Source organism: Vidua macroura, chromosome 3, assembly GCF_024509145.1.
Source record: "Vidua macroura isolate BioBank_ID:100142 chromosome 3, ASM2450914v1, whole genome shotgun sequence".
Classification (NCBI taxonomy): domain Eukaryota; kingdom Metazoa; phylum Chordata; class Aves; order Passeriformes; family Viduidae; genus Vidua; species Vidua macroura.
In genome coordinates, this window is record NC_071573.1 from 74066408 (window position 1) to 74081959 (window position 15552).

Genomic DNA, 15552 nt, shown 5'->3' on the forward strand with positions numbered 1-15552 from the left:
CTGTTCTGCCCTAGAACAGTACCTGTGTGTCAGCTCTGAAGAGAGCTGGACCTATCTTCATGTCAGGCACTGCTGACAATGGAGCTGTCACTCACTTATCCAGGCTTTTTTCTGTCATTTACATACCATGAACGGCATATGGACCACCATGGTTATAATTTTGGTAATTAATTTCTCTAACGTTTCAAATAATTAAGAATTATAATTACCAGCATTTTTATTAAGATGAAAAGAGCTCAAGATAAAAGTGGGGAACAGTTTTAGGTGTTAGTTCTGAGACTCTTAAAACAATTTCATTTTAATAATAGTGGAGATACATGATGTGTACTGTTGGAAGTCCTGAAGTTATCTTACATTAGTTATGAATTATATTTGAAAAGTATTCTTGTTTCTCAAAAGACCTTTTGTTGTGACTACAGCAGATTCACCATAGTTGCAAGGGGAAACTGTCTTATTTTAGGAATAACAAGGGGCCAAAGCTCATCCATACATCATTCTTTTTGCTGCGCCAGTTACTGGCAGAGACTTTTCCTAAGCAGAAGCCATGGAAGTGAAAGGAGAAGAAGCATTTCATGCAGTAATCACTGGTTTATAAAACTCTCCTAGAATTTGATCCCTCTTTTGTAAAAAACAGCTGGATCAAACTGTTCCTAAAGCTTCATTGCTGTGGTGGTGTTTCTTCTTCCATAAATCTTCAGTAAAACCTTTCCCTCTACAAAAAACAAAATGAATGTTGATTGAGTGTGCATCATTCTGTATTCAGCTTCCAGCAGTAAAGTCACTGTCTTAAAGAATCACTGAAATAATCTTTCCTTTTGCTATACCAAACTCAAATAAATAGTTAAGTGTTGTTTTTGTCTTTATATTAATCTTGAATAAAGTTGATTAGCTTTATTTAAAGATGTTAGGTTTACAATTAACCCTTCTGCATTTGGAAGATATTAGATAAAGTTACAGAAAGAGAATAGTATTTACATTCAAGTTTTAGTAGTTTACAAAATAAGTGGAATAATATCTTCTATTCTGGATTTTTCACTGTGGACTCTGATTTTTTTATTTTATTCTTTTAACCCTTCTTCTGGAAAGAAATAACACTATTTTAGTCTGGCTAAATTATAATCTTACCTAACAAGTGATAGCAATATCATTTTGAGGTGTTTTTTGTTCAAGGAAAAATGTCATTTTGGAAAAGTAATTTCTAGTTTTCCTAAGCTGTTTCTTTTTCCCAACAGGGAAAGCAGGACAGTAAAGCAATGGCTCCTCGATTCCCTAAAGTTAAGGATGAAGGATGGTTTTTGATATTGGGAGAAGTTGATAAAAAAGAACTCATTGCCCTGAAAAGAACTGGATACGTCAGAAATCGAAATACTGTTTCCGTTGCTTTTTATACTCCAGAAACTCCTGGAAAGTATGACAAACTCTCAAATTCTCTTCGTTATTATGTTTTCCAAGCAGTCAAGACCTAATTCCCAAACTAACAATGCTGCTTTTACTTTTCAGGTGCATCTACACCCTTTATCTCATGAGTGACAGCTACCTTGGCATGGACCAACAGTACGACATTTACCTGAACATTGTACCAGCACAAGGCACCACAGAGGGAACTGAGGCCAGGAGCCACCTGGCCCTGAAGTAAGGCTCTCTGAAAAGTCCACTCAGTCAAAAGAACTCGTCCTGCAGCTAAGACATCTGGTCATTCTGGGACATCCAAAAATGCATCTGCCTTACTGGAACCAACTTCAAACCTCAAGACAACAGGGAAACCGAAAGTGACTGCTGTATTAGTTCTGATGACACCGAGTTAGCCACAGTGGCCTTACTCCTTTATGAAGATTTGTCTTTTCTTGTTTTGTCTTTCTTCTCTCAGAAGTCAGATTGTTAGTTGAATTTTAAAACATCAAAATAAAAGACTGAACAGTACTGTAATTTGCGCAAATTCAGGGCTATCATCTTCTTTTTGAAAAGTGTTAAATAGCCTGTCTATTAATTGCATTTAAATAGTCAACTTTTTTAATTTATAGGAGAAAATACAAAATTTGATGTAAGAGCTGCTGAAAATATTGATGGATGTGTTATATTTCATGTTTAATAAAAATATTCCCAGAATGTTTTGTACTGTATTTTTAGGTGTAAAATATGGGAGATGTAGTAACAAAATCCTCTTCAAGCATAGTACATTTTGAAAATTATAATCTAAAGAAAAATTTCACAAAATTATATTAATTATATGAGCAGTAAATGTAGTTATAAGGGCAAGCTGCAAGATGCAATTTATGTAGATAGTTATTAAAGTTTACTATTTACATGTATGTACATACATATACACATATATTACATACTTGTAATTTCCTTGGTCTTTGTTCCTGAATTTTGTAGGACTAAGGCATATAAAATTGGATGTCTTGTTCTAGGGCTCAGTGCTAAAGTGGGTAACTAACTTCTGTATATAAGGGGGCATGAGGCTCCAAAAATGGGGGTTGCAACAGGAGGCATGATGAGCAATGAATGGTTCTGCTAGGCAAAAGAAATTCTAAGAGATGCTCAGCTCTGTGATAGCACCTGCAAGACATAAATCTGAAGGCAGAAGGCAGCAGCATCTGTCTTGTGATAAGACTATGCATCCTGAGGCCAGTCCTCAAGAGGATTCAAGATGCTGAGCAAGTACTTGGAGCCAACATACTTAAAGAAACATCAATGTATCTTCATTCAGATAGACTAGACCTTAAACTGAATATTAATATTTGCACTTGCTCAGCTTTGCATTGAGCTGATAAGCATTACCTCTCCAAGGGATCGTTTTGCTGTCATTTCCACTGTATTTCACCAGATGAAAGAATACAGCAGAGTTTTTACTAGAAGCTTTCCAGGAAAAAATGTCACTGGTGATGCTGCACCTACATAGAATCACAGCATGGCTGATTTTGGGAGGGGCCTCTAGAGGTCATCTGATCTAATACCTTTCCTCAGGCAGGGCCAGCTAGAGCCCAGGACCACATCTCCAAATATGGAGACTCCACCACCTCTCTGGACCACCTGTGCCAGGGTTTGGTCACCCTCAGAGTTAAAAAGAGGTATTTCTTGCAGTTCAAGAGGGACCCTTCTGTGTCACCAACAGGTGTGCCTGTTGCCTCTGGTCCTGTCACCAGTCACCACTGAAAAGATCCTGGCTGTGTCCTTATCAACATCTTCCATTCAGATACCTACTGACAAGATTTCCCTGAGCCTTCTCCAGGCTGAACAGTCCCAGCTCTCTCATCCTTTCCTCATGTGAGAGATGGTCCAGCCCCTTCACCATCAATTTTGTGGCCTTTTGCTGGACTTTCTCTGACAATTCCAAGACTCTGCCTCAAACCAGACATGGTGCTCCACTAGTGTGGCCTTACCAGTGCTGATCACCTCTTGACCTGCTGGCAACATCACACTGCAGCAAGCAGTAGGCTGGCTGATTTCAAAGGCTCCATAGTTAACCAGTAATTTATTTCATAATTGTATGTGTATGCATGCCCTCATCATATTAAAAATAATATATTTCATTATTATAAGTAATATATTTCCTATAGAAATGATCCTAAAAACATGGGACGATAATAGAAAAGGTTGTCACTAAATTTAGAGATGGATAGATGATACAAAAGCCACCTTTGCCATTTAGACTATATCAGTGTAATATGGTGTTGTGTCACAGAAGAAACAGACTTTTTTTCAAATTGTTAGGCAATAGTTTGGTTACTCACACATTGTGTTAGTCCATTTTAAAGAGAATTGTTTCATCTAATTTGGAAGTTTAAATTTTCACAGAAATTAAGTCCTTTCTTTGGAAAACTTGGCTGAAACAGTACATTGTGCCTCGACAGTTTTAATTAATTAGGAAAAAGAACCATGCCACAGTCAAACATACCAACATAGTGATGCTAGCTCTTGTTGGTTTGTAAATGCACATCACAAAAAGTCTAACTGCAGAGTAGCAGACAATAGCTTCAGTATTCAGTATTAATCAATTAAAGAGTTTCTGTAATGTCATTTGTGCCATCTGTACTTTGGTTTGGAAATACTGTATTTCCTAGTGTATTGTTTTTAGAAATAGTTTGGTGACGTTTCTAAATAACATATTTGAATAATTTTTGGGGTTTTTTTTACAAAAATATTGGATTCATGATAACAAAGTCTAAAATAATACAGAATTAATTTCAGCAAATTGATTAGAATCAGTTTTAGCTGAAAAATCCAAGAGAAAGAATTCTGATACATTTGTAACAGCTGCTCAGAAGGAACAATGAATGTGTTCAATCCAGTGATATCTCATGGTGAAAAGTGAGAATAGCTGTCTAACAAAAGTATGAATACCAAACAGAATAAAAAATAATAATAATAAATAAATAACTTCAGTGATGTAATAATCATCTTCATGGATAAATGAAAGAAACAGCGCATACAGAAATTTTTAATGTTGAGTTGCTCATTCCAGTCTGTAAGTAGGTTTTTAGTTATTTAGAACCTTACTTAAGATTTCCGTTCTGAATATATCAGTAGCAGCATGAAGCCCTCCTCACTACTGCAGGTCTTTTTCTGATGTAAATTGAACCTTTGAAGGCCCAAATCTTACCGAGATGAATTCAGGGGTTTTTGCTGATCACCCAAAATTCCTCTTGTCATTGCTTCTAGAGATGACCTCCAGATGGTCATCCTGAAGATAACTTCTGGAAGTCTCTTACCAGCCTTCACCCTGGAGCCTAGTATAAGACTTGAATACTCACAGAATAGGATGCATTTTAAAAGTAATGTAAGTTATATAACTCAAATTTTCTAATTCTGGGGGGCATGCCTAAAGAGAAGAAAGTATCCCATGTGCATCTGCCCTTACTCATCACAGCCTGAGTCCAAATTCCTGTGTTCCTCCCTCAGTCAAGAAAAAGAGGCTATAGTATTTTTAAGACAGTTTGATTACTGCTTCAGGAGGCATCAGCTGTCTATGAAGAGGTTTATTTACGGACAATGATTTTTGAATCATCACTCTGTTGTCTTGCCTCCACCCCTCCCATGTAAGGCAAACTTCTCTTTAGCTCCTTCTGCTACCTGTAAACCCTACAACCTCACCTGTTCGGAGACATTATATCCGTATTAGTGGCAGTAAATTATCACAGAAGTAATTATTTAAGATCACCTTTCTATGATGTGCTATGGATACTATTATAGCCTATGTAGTAAGTACTGAAACAGAGAAAAGTAAGGCAATACAAGAAAACTGTACGTATTTTTTCCACAACCTAAAGGTCTTCAGTTAAATTGCACATTTTGGCCTTGGTTTAGTTGCTTACATGCAAAGATCTAGTGCCATTTAATATGAAATATCTCATCTGGCCTCTACATTCAGCTCCAGAAGAACATACCCCAACTGTGAAATGTGAAATGTAGTTCTGTCGTATCTGTCACCTTCTGTGGATGCCTCAAGTAACCCAAGTCATCTGAAATAACATTTGATATCTACATTCAGGTAACCACATTGATTCTCTGTCACTTGTTTAGTCAGGTTTGCAATTCAGTTGCTTAACTCTATCTAATGAAATTTAAAATAAACAAAGGTATTTTTGTTGCCACTCCAGAAGACAGGAAGATCTTTAATAGGTCATGTGTCACTTCTGTCATTCCCCATGTCACAGGGGCCCAGTAGCATGAGGTGGATGTTTAGATATTCAATCTTAATTACCTAATCAACCATGCTATTTTACAAGTGTTCTAAATTCTTTCTTCCAAGCAATTTTATGAGAAGGAGAATTCTCCTTCTTCATGAGAATAAATATTTTCTGACAAAAGGTTTGGATGCCATAGATGCCCAAACAGACAGGTGAGCTACAGAAAGGTGAGTAGGGCTTCTGCTGAGAGCTGTCACTCCTATTTCCACTAATATACTATGTCTTTTCTATCAGCTATGTCTGACTCCCACCTGCCTTTCCAAAAACGTATCTTGTTGAATGTCATGTCTTCTCCAACTACATTGCACTTCAGCAGGTGGAGCCAAGATTGACACTCACTGAATTTTTGACACATTTTTCTGAAGTGATTTGCAAAAAAGCTATAGAATGAACAAACCAAGATTGTTACTGATGTCATACATTGGTTGCAGTAAGAGGTTAGCTGCTTTCACATGCAGTTTGTGAAAGGGAATTCTATATTAAAGGAACTTTAATAGGTTGGATTAAATTAGTCTCTTCATAAATAATTCCTAGCTCTATAGTAAAGGGATCCTCTACAGTGATTACACCATCCTGCAATTAAATATGTTTACAATATGTTTTGTCCTTAGATCTTCTAATAAGCTCCATACTGCATCAATGGTATTTGAATCCAAGGCTCTCCAAGTCTTTCTTCTGCATCTCTATTTCTAGAAAACCACAACCTTCTTTATTAATATGTCTCCTCAAAAATAAGGAGCATTAAAGCTTCACTTAGGCCATGCATTAAGCTTCACTGCTGCTCTTCTCCTCCAGCTTCGTCTTGTTCTACCAAGACTCAATAAAAATCTGAATATAGAGGAGAAAGGAAAGTAAAAGACTTGCTATCATTCATCTGCTAGAAAACCTGAAAAGAATACAAAATGAAATAAATTAAAAGTGTTCTGGGATGAATATTATAATTCCAAATAATAATATTCCCACAAATTGTAATGATAGCAGAGATTAATTGGACTTTTTTTTAAATCATGCTCTCAATAACATGATACATGTACAGATAGTTACAGAGCTATTAACTAGATGCTGTTAACTACCAGTAGAAAAGGGAGTCTAGACATATCACAATGCTTTTCTACTGCACTCTAAATCTCTACGTGAAATGTGATGAACCACATTCTTCACATAGTAGCAAATTTGCACGTTGGATTGGAAATAACTCAGTTTATATCGGGCAGTGCTAATGTGGGAAAATTAGGCTTACATTCTTGACAGCAGTACTTTCTTCTAACTAACAGGATGAAATCGTTTCAGATGCCAATAACACATGGTGAGTCCCCATCATGTATTTTTCAGCAAATCCAGCTAATTAGGAACTAATTACTGATTGTGGTAGCACAGTAAGATCAGGTTCTCATAAACTTTCACCTTTGTAGCTGTGAAGATTCTGCAATTAAGTCTTATTTTATTTTCTCAAATGCTAACAATGTCTAAAGGGAGAGCTGGGAAAAACATCAAGATGATTCTGTCACCTCCATAAAAGACATTTTCATTCACCCATGACAAAACAAGATCAATCCCCTTTTTCTTATTTAAAGTACAATTCTACAAAGTTAAAATGAGTGACTATTTAACAGTTTACACCAATTATGGGATGTTGCTGTTTCCTTGGCATGCTTCTGCTGTGTCCCATCCCACCCTCCACTTCCCTCCTCACAGTCTCCCATTGTTGCCCTTGCACTAAGCATTCTGGGATAGGACTTTCATGGAAGTTTCATTCTCTGGTTATAGGACACAGCAGAGAGGAAGTACTGGCCCATGATTCGGTTCTTGAAAGATGCAATCTACAAATAACCTCATAAACTGTGCTAAACTCAAAATTTGACACAATGTTACGTCAAGAATTTATTAAGCAAATAAGACAGGTGCAAAATATGCATCACAGTTTGCTGTATGATTGAGGCAAATGACAATTAAATTTTAGATTTTAATTCTAAAATGTGACTTTATTCAAAGAGCATGAATGAGCTAATCTGGGAAAAGAGGGATGATCCTCTTTTTAGTGAAATGCTCACAGCTGACAAAAGTGAAATAGTTGTAGACTGCATCCACACATGTGATACATGTCTGATCAAGTAAAAGCCCTGCCTTTGTGCCTCTCATACATGTTTATTTGACTCCTGTGTGCAAACACTGACAATACCTTGCAGCTTCCTCCTTGCAGATATTGGGAAAATACATGCTCTCCTCAAGAGAGGATGGCCTCCATTGTTTACATACAATAGCATATGTATCAGAAAGCTTCACAAAGACATCTTAGCAAAAGGTTTAGAATTTGCAAGCCACATTCATACAGCATTAGGACTTTGCTTTCCCCCAGTTATGTATAATTGCAGTGCCATCTTTTGAAATGCTCCCCAGCAACGCAGAAGAACTCACAGCTTTCTAAAGTCTCTGAATCTCAGGAACACTCTGAGAGGCTGGCACTACACATTCAGTTCTCTTTTTGTGTGCTATATATGAGGTGATAAGGTGCCAGGTCCTGGGCATTGCACAGCCACTACAAAATTTACAGAGGAACTTCACACCCCCTCCTGAACCTACAGATCCTACAGGAGGGGAGATGTCAGCCTTCCAGGTCATGCTTCAGCTTCTGTCACTGGCAAGACAGTATGCCCAGAGGGGTGCTCTGATGCACTCTTTTGGGAACGGGAGCTGACATTTCTATTCCAAATTTAAAGGCACTTCAAATAACTGAACTGCGTCCCAACTTTTCTCAGGACCAGGATCTTCAGGGAATGCTGACCTTAAAGGACCAATCCCTTTAACAAATAAGGGTGTTCTTTTAGAATGGGTCCAGATGGATTGCTAGAATATTCTATTCTTCATAAACATTAAAAAAGAGGAGAAATCTCAGCATGAGGATACTCACAAGAAATCCAAATGCTTTGTTTCTTCATTTTAACAACATGTAGTGCCTACCTAGTTGTCTGAAAGTCTTGGGGAAACAGCTGGATTAATTTAATTCTGTAAGTGAAAACCTTTTGGGAAATACAGGTTCTTCCCAGGAAATGAACAGAAACTGGAAAGAAATCCCAACATTAAGTGACCAAGATACACACTGAAGTTTCTTTTCTCTTGCTGCATTGCCCTTTTGCTTCAGAGACTGTAGTATGAAATACATTCCCAACATATATTATTAGTAGATTTAATTTAGTTTCTGCTATTACTTTCAAAGGATTTGGTGAATAGACAGCAGCATTAGTATTATCTAATCCTTCACTCAAACCTAGGACTCAAAGATTAACAGCTGCAGCTTTTATAACATTTCTAATTCAGGCATAAATTGTATTTTCTTGAATTGGATAGGTAGGTAATGTCCTAAAGTTATTTAATTCTTAGGAACCATTGACTTTACAGGAACTGACTAAGAACTTACGACCATGAAAAGATGAAATTAGATGAAAAAAATACCCCTGATGAGAAAAACAGGATAAGAATCTCCCTTCCAAGGAGGGGCAGGGCTTTGAGTCCTGCAGATAGAGCTGCTGTGAGGTAATAGTCCTGTTTGGTTTTATTCTTTTATCTCATCTGCCAAATAATTTTGCATGATGGCACAGCTTCCACAAAAGCATCCTGTAGTATTTACCTGGTGATTGGGGCACACTAGGGGGAAATGTGTTCAGAAAAGAGAAGAAAGAACCGATGGCAGGAATTTTGTATGGGAACAGATGGAATAGTGGAATGCAGCCAACTTTTAAATAAGAAAGCACAAGCCCTATGCCTCATTCTGAAAGACAGCAAGCCTCTATTTTCAGGGGAAGGTTCCAAGTAACATTCTAAATACACAAGCATATGTCTGTTAGTCTTAGGCAACATACCAAAGGTAAGTTACATTTCTGTGTTCCATCCCTGTGCTATGCTTCCCTCTTCGTGTGCTGTTATCCAGCCTATTTTGAGATGCCAAATTTTACATATTTACCAGTTAGGGGGATTTAAGCACTTCACATCTTGAATTCTATTCTAGGTGCATTTGGGGTGAGACTCTTGCTATTTCAAAAGCCTTTCTTAGCTATCCCTGAAAGTTTATAGTCTTAATTTTATAAACTGCATATGCTATTCTTTCCATTTTACACAACTGCACTCGGAGCTCTCATGTTACATCACACCAACTTGATGTTAACTGGTCTACATTTAAAAATGATCCATTTCCTTGTGTTTGGAAGTATAGCATGTGACATTAATAAAATAGAGTCAGTTACATCCACATTTCTCACAGAAGTAAGAATAGATTCATGGTAGGATTTTGTGTGTGTCTATATAATATACATAAATATTTTAGGAACATGAACATGTTATTTACTAATATGAAAATAACAAGCCATTGAAGTTAGCAGTTACTGATGCCACTACTACTGAAGTAGGGCAAGAACCTATCAAAAATAACTTTCAGAAGAGAAATATTGCTTTGATAATTTGAAAGGGCAAAAAAGATTAATGCCTGGTATCAGATCCCTGCCTATGCATCAGGTTTATGTGTAACTCTTTTAAAATTAACTTCTACTGCTTCATTTCTTTATTTACACTCTCTTATTTTCCTGCAATTGAACAGTCAATAATAAATAAGAAAAACAATACTTTGTCCACAATCATGATTTGATTCTTTTATCTCCCACCGGTCCAGCTCAGATCACCAATACAAAATTGTTCTGCCCTCTCCAAACCACAGATCTTAAGACTATGAGAAACAGCAATGTAAGGAGGTACAGAAAGAAGGATAAATCAAGTAATTCCCTGTTTGAAATTTCTATTTTTACTATTTGTTCTTCCTTTCCCATAACTATGTCCTCTCTTCTGTTTTAGCCTTTATCTCACCTCCATTTCAATTTCCCAATCTGTCTAGTACTGCTTTTATTTTATATCCTTTCTTTTGTCTGTTGTGTACTTACTTCTCTCTTGTAGGTAAAGACATACACCTAAACAATTTCAAAAATCATCTTCTTACTGCTGTCACCACTCAGAGCACCTTTCTCTGGGCTTTCTGTATTTTCCATTTCTATGCCTTTGTCATCAAATTGGTTCCCAAAGTATGACTGTAGCCTTATCTTTTTTTTCACGTTTACTTTATGATCAGTTATAACCCTTCTGAGAGTAATTTGGTTTTGATTCCAAGTGCTAGTCACAAATACCTTTGTGCCCGATCAGGGTCTCTGTTCAAAGAAGTCTATGCCAGCATCTAATTGTAAGTTACACTAAAAGATTAGCTAAACCAAGACACATTTTCTACCCATTCATTTAGTATATTTGCTGACCAATAATCCCTGTTTTGAATGATTACTCTATGTTTTAGATCTATTTTATATCTATGGACAGGAAGAGGTAAAAACACTCCTTTCCTTGGGCAAAAATTAAATGGTCTTACACATCTTCAAAAGGTAGCAATATTTAAATAGAAACGCTACTAATAACACTTAGCAAGTGTTATTACTCCAGACACTTTCATCTTTCTCATTTTGGCCACCATTTATTTCTGCACCTTAGAACACCCTCTGTGACTGCACTTGTCCCTGGCTAATCACAAAAACAGGAGGGTTTTTTTCAGTCACACTTTCTTTGTTATTTCACACATATCAAAAAAAGGGATAAACAACACAAACTTGAATCAGCTTTTATTTGACCACATACTTTTTTCCAAGCCTAGATTATGCTCTTCTACCATTTGAGACCCTCAAGCAACAGCTGGCTGAGAAAACAGTCAGGCCACAAAGCATCCACAGAATTCTTTATCTCCAGGGTTAATTTCAGCTAATGTTCTCTCAGTCATGAAGTAGTACTGAAACAGTCACAGGCAAAGGTTGCTTATCATGTGACAGTTTAAGAACAGATTTCTTTCAATTTAGGTATAAAATAGCAGGTACAAATATTCCACACTCAAAACAACAGCAGTTGTCAGGCCCCACACATGCACTAGATTGGATCATGGCAGAGAAGGAAATAAATCCACATTCTTCAGATCATAAATCAGTCAGACTGGCTGACAGGATGCCCATAGGACTGGGTTATTCTCCAGCTGCCCCATGACAAGATTCCCCTGGTGCATTCAGCACTGTGAGAACCAAGATACTGGTCTGATTCTGTTGGATCTTCTTGTATTATGCTTCAAACAATTGAATATGAGTATCTCATGATGTTAAAACATACACAGTTCCAGTATTCTGTTCCTATAAAGCTCTTCCCTTGACAGATCAATACCTTTCCCAGCAAATACTTTATTTCTGAAATAATTTTTTAAAAATTAAATCAATTTCAAAACAGTCTGAGCACACATTCAAGGAAGACAAACTCATATTTCATGCTTATTTTTGGATCTATATTTAAAAAACACCACCCTACCAGTATTTTGCTTTAAAATAAGGGGAAAACCCTATAAAAAGATCAGATCTGGGGTACAAGATAACACAGACAATTTCCAACATAAATGCTAGTTATTAGGTGTCATGTAGAGTCAGGAGTTGCCATGGAATCCATTTGCTTCTAAACCAGCTCCTCCTGCTGGAATACTTTCTCATTATTATTTCTTTCAGTAGCACAAAAGGAGCTGGCTTATAGCAGAAATGTTACTTAAGTGTAAAGTTTCTACTGTGTCTGCAATAAGACATGAAATTAAAATCTAAATTTAAATCTGTATTTCTGTTTCAAGTGTAAAGCTACATTACTGTGGTCAGAAGAACTAAGTCATTGTAGACTTTTTATAGATTCAGTAAAGCAGAGAAAACAAATTTTAGCTAAAGCTTTTGTTTCAGTTGTCTTTCCATAAGTGAAAAGAAGTGTCATATCTGAAGTCTACTGTTTACATTTTTGCTACATTATTTTCCCATTATGCTTAACTTTTAACATTTTCATACTGGTTATTCTATGCAAGAGCAGCCTCATTACTAGCTTAATTACTGATGTCCTGGGATACAGAACAGTGTGTCCATGCTGGACACAGGGTTTATTAGGCCAATGAACTCACTTGTTGTGATGTCTGTTTCAATAGACAGATTTCAAAAGAAAAAATGTGATCATGCCTTCAAACTCTTGACACGCCAATTATTGGGTTTCAATTCTTTTGTATACAATATACTGCAGTGAGGCTGGAGGACAATACTGGAAAGCAACCAGCAATATTGGAAAACTATGCCAGTGATTTGCAGCTTGGCATGTTAATACTTATTATTAATATTATTGTTTACTATAGACATTGACTAGCATTGCATCTGGAAGCCCTAAACAGAAATAAGATCCTATTGTGATCCGCACTGTATGGAGATACACACAGCCCTTGCCTCCAAGAGCTTATATTGTATGGTCCCAGCCTTGTAAACTGATCTGGGCAGGATAATTCTTGCACCCCTGTGGAGTCCCCCAGCCCTCCAAGGCGGTCAGAGTTTCCTGCATAATCTTCCTATATGGAAAATGGCAGGCGAGCTCTGGGTGCAGGGAGCCTTTACCTTCTGATCTGTTCCACTTGCACCCTTTAGCAGTTGAACTATACCCAAACTTAGGCAAGTCAAACACCTCATGGAACTTTGGGCCCTTATTCACATCTCTCCACCTCAAAAGATGTGCTCCTTCTAGGGAATCAAAAGAAGCTCTGTACAGCCTTCCTTCACCAACCCTGTTTTCTAAGGTCCCATAACTGCAGACAAGCTCGTGGAGAGGACTGTGGCATGTCTCAGGAAGGCCCTTAGTGTTCAACCATTTCTGAGACAGGCACTACCCTTAGAAAGGCAAAAGAATATAGACAAGCCCACTAGAGACAGAAAATCCTTTGCCCTAGAGGGAAAGCAGAAGGGCCATTGCAGCCCTCTAATGAATAGAAGCAGCCTAATGTCAGTAAACAACAGGGCTGGGCTGTGGGGCTGGGATAGGGAACCACAAGCCAAGTGTGACAGCCAGGACATTCCTCACTAGCCAGGGCCCCACCCCACATTACATGAATGAGGAGAATAGAGCTGGCACAGGGGTGGCAGCCAGGCTGAGGCCAGAGCCAAAGTCATGAGGCTACAGTAGCAAGGCAGGTCCAAGGTCAAGGTGGGAAGTCAGTCTGTGGGTCAGGGTTTAGAACAGTGCTTAGTGAGGTACAGGCATGGCTGCAGGGGCACTGGACACGAATACCCCTCTGGCCTGGCTCAGGCAAGCACTGAGGGAGCTGCCAGGTGAGGCTGGTCAGGGCTGTTAAGGCTCATTGGTGCACTCAGGGGCTTCACACCCAGAGTCTTCTCCTCACTCTCCACTATGACTGCTCTGACAACTTGGGTTCTGCCACACACCAGGAGCACTTTGTGCTGAAGCCAAAATTAAAACCTGACTCCAGTATATCCTAAGGCTTTGGCACATTGCAAAAATGTGTCACTGACATCACTAAGACATTGCCAGACCAAAGAAATGCTGATTCCTTTTTTATCTACCAGCTAAGTCTAATAGTAATTACACAGAGCAAGCAAGTCATGGAACTTCCTCCAGTTGCAAGTAGTGGACACTTCTCAGAAGAGGTGCTGTGGGGAAATTGTCCTTTGAATAGGCTCTAGCTTCAGCTGGGTACATCCAGCCATCACAATGTAAATGCAGTCCCACTATCAGTGAATAATAGTCAGAAATCAGGGTTTAGACAAAACATTTCAACAGTGAGGCAAAATGTAAATAAAAAAATATTAATCATAGGCATACGCCAAGCTTCAGGAACACCCTAATCCCTCAGCAACAGATTTAGCATAGTCTGAAACAGTCTGCAAGCTGGACTCATGCTTACAAGTCTGGTGCTGTTTTCCTATGCCCCCACACAATATAAGCAATTGATCTCACAGTGTTTTACTCAAAAACATCATCTTCTCCACATTATTTCTGAAGGCATCTATTCACCACGTGGGGAATACAGAGGAGAGTAGTGACAGGCTTGCAGAATGACCAAATAATTCAGAAAAGATAGGTTGTTCCCAGCTTAGCATGCAATTCTCATAAAAACAATTAAACTTGCAACCACAAATGGGTATGAGACTAAAACAAGAAAAGATCCTGTTAAAACCCATGCAGGGAATGCTCCCCACCTTGCCTTTCAACAAAGCTATAAGCACCATAATGATTAGGATATACACCAAGTGGAACGGGCACCAGCTCCAGAGCTGTCAGGCAGCCTCACACTCTGCATCCATCCTTTTTTGGTCTGATCAAGCCTATTCTCTGAGGCAATAGGAGGCTGAAGACAAGAGTTTCAGAGCAACAGAAGGGGGTGGTTCCTCTTGCTATTGATTTCATCTGAAACGGGCATGTGTTATTTCAAAGCAAAGTGTGTCCTCAAGGCGGGTTAAGCTGCTCTCCTCCACTGAAACAAAGCAGTGATACAAGTCTATTTGTGACCTGTTAATTATCAGGTTGATAGTAAGAACAGACTGTGGAACGGATCCCACTATTTTAAGCATTATTCTTTGGGGTGCTGAAATTTAAACAGGCTTCTGCTGACAGATTCCCCCCTGACTAATGAAATAACTTCTTTGCTAATCAAAGCCAGGCCTTGGGAAAGGAGGTTTCAGTGATAGCCAGGGTACAGAGGAAGCCTGACGCAGCTCCAGCTCCATCAGCATACATGAGCAAGTGCAGGTCTCCCGCTGTACCAGAGGCCTGGGGCAGCCCACCCTCCCAAGGAGGGTTCCCCTCCATGAGGCAGCTCCCCTGGCTTGCCTGCAGTCGGTCTGTACCTGGGCAAAGCCCCCACAAGGACGCTCCTTATTGAAATCCAGTGTGGTACACCAAAACAGATATAAAACAACGCAAAAAGGTTGTTTCCTCGCCATCGCCCCCTGCAAAGCTCAGACCCCCTCTCCTTTAGACGTGAGGAGGGTTGAGT

The 15552-nt window shown here is 38.5% G+C and overlaps 1 protein-coding gene across 2 annotated transcripts in view; it reads left to right on the forward strand.

The window, feature by feature from the left end:
- Window positions 1-2106, forward strand: part of ASCC3 (activating signal cointegrator 1 complex subunit 3) — a 252134-nt gene extending 250028 nt beyond the window's left edge. For both annotated transcript variants that reach the window (XM_053972459.1, XM_053972460.1), the window contains 2 exons: window positions 1233-1408; window positions 1501-2106. In XM_053972459.1, coding sequence (XP_053828434.1) covers window positions 1233-1408; window positions 1501-1636 — 312 coding nt within the window. In that variant the 3' untranslated portion in view covers window positions 1637-2106. The remainder of the gene's footprint in view (window positions 1-1232; window positions 1409-1500) is intronic.
- Window positions 2107-15552: the final 13446 nt, after the last annotated feature.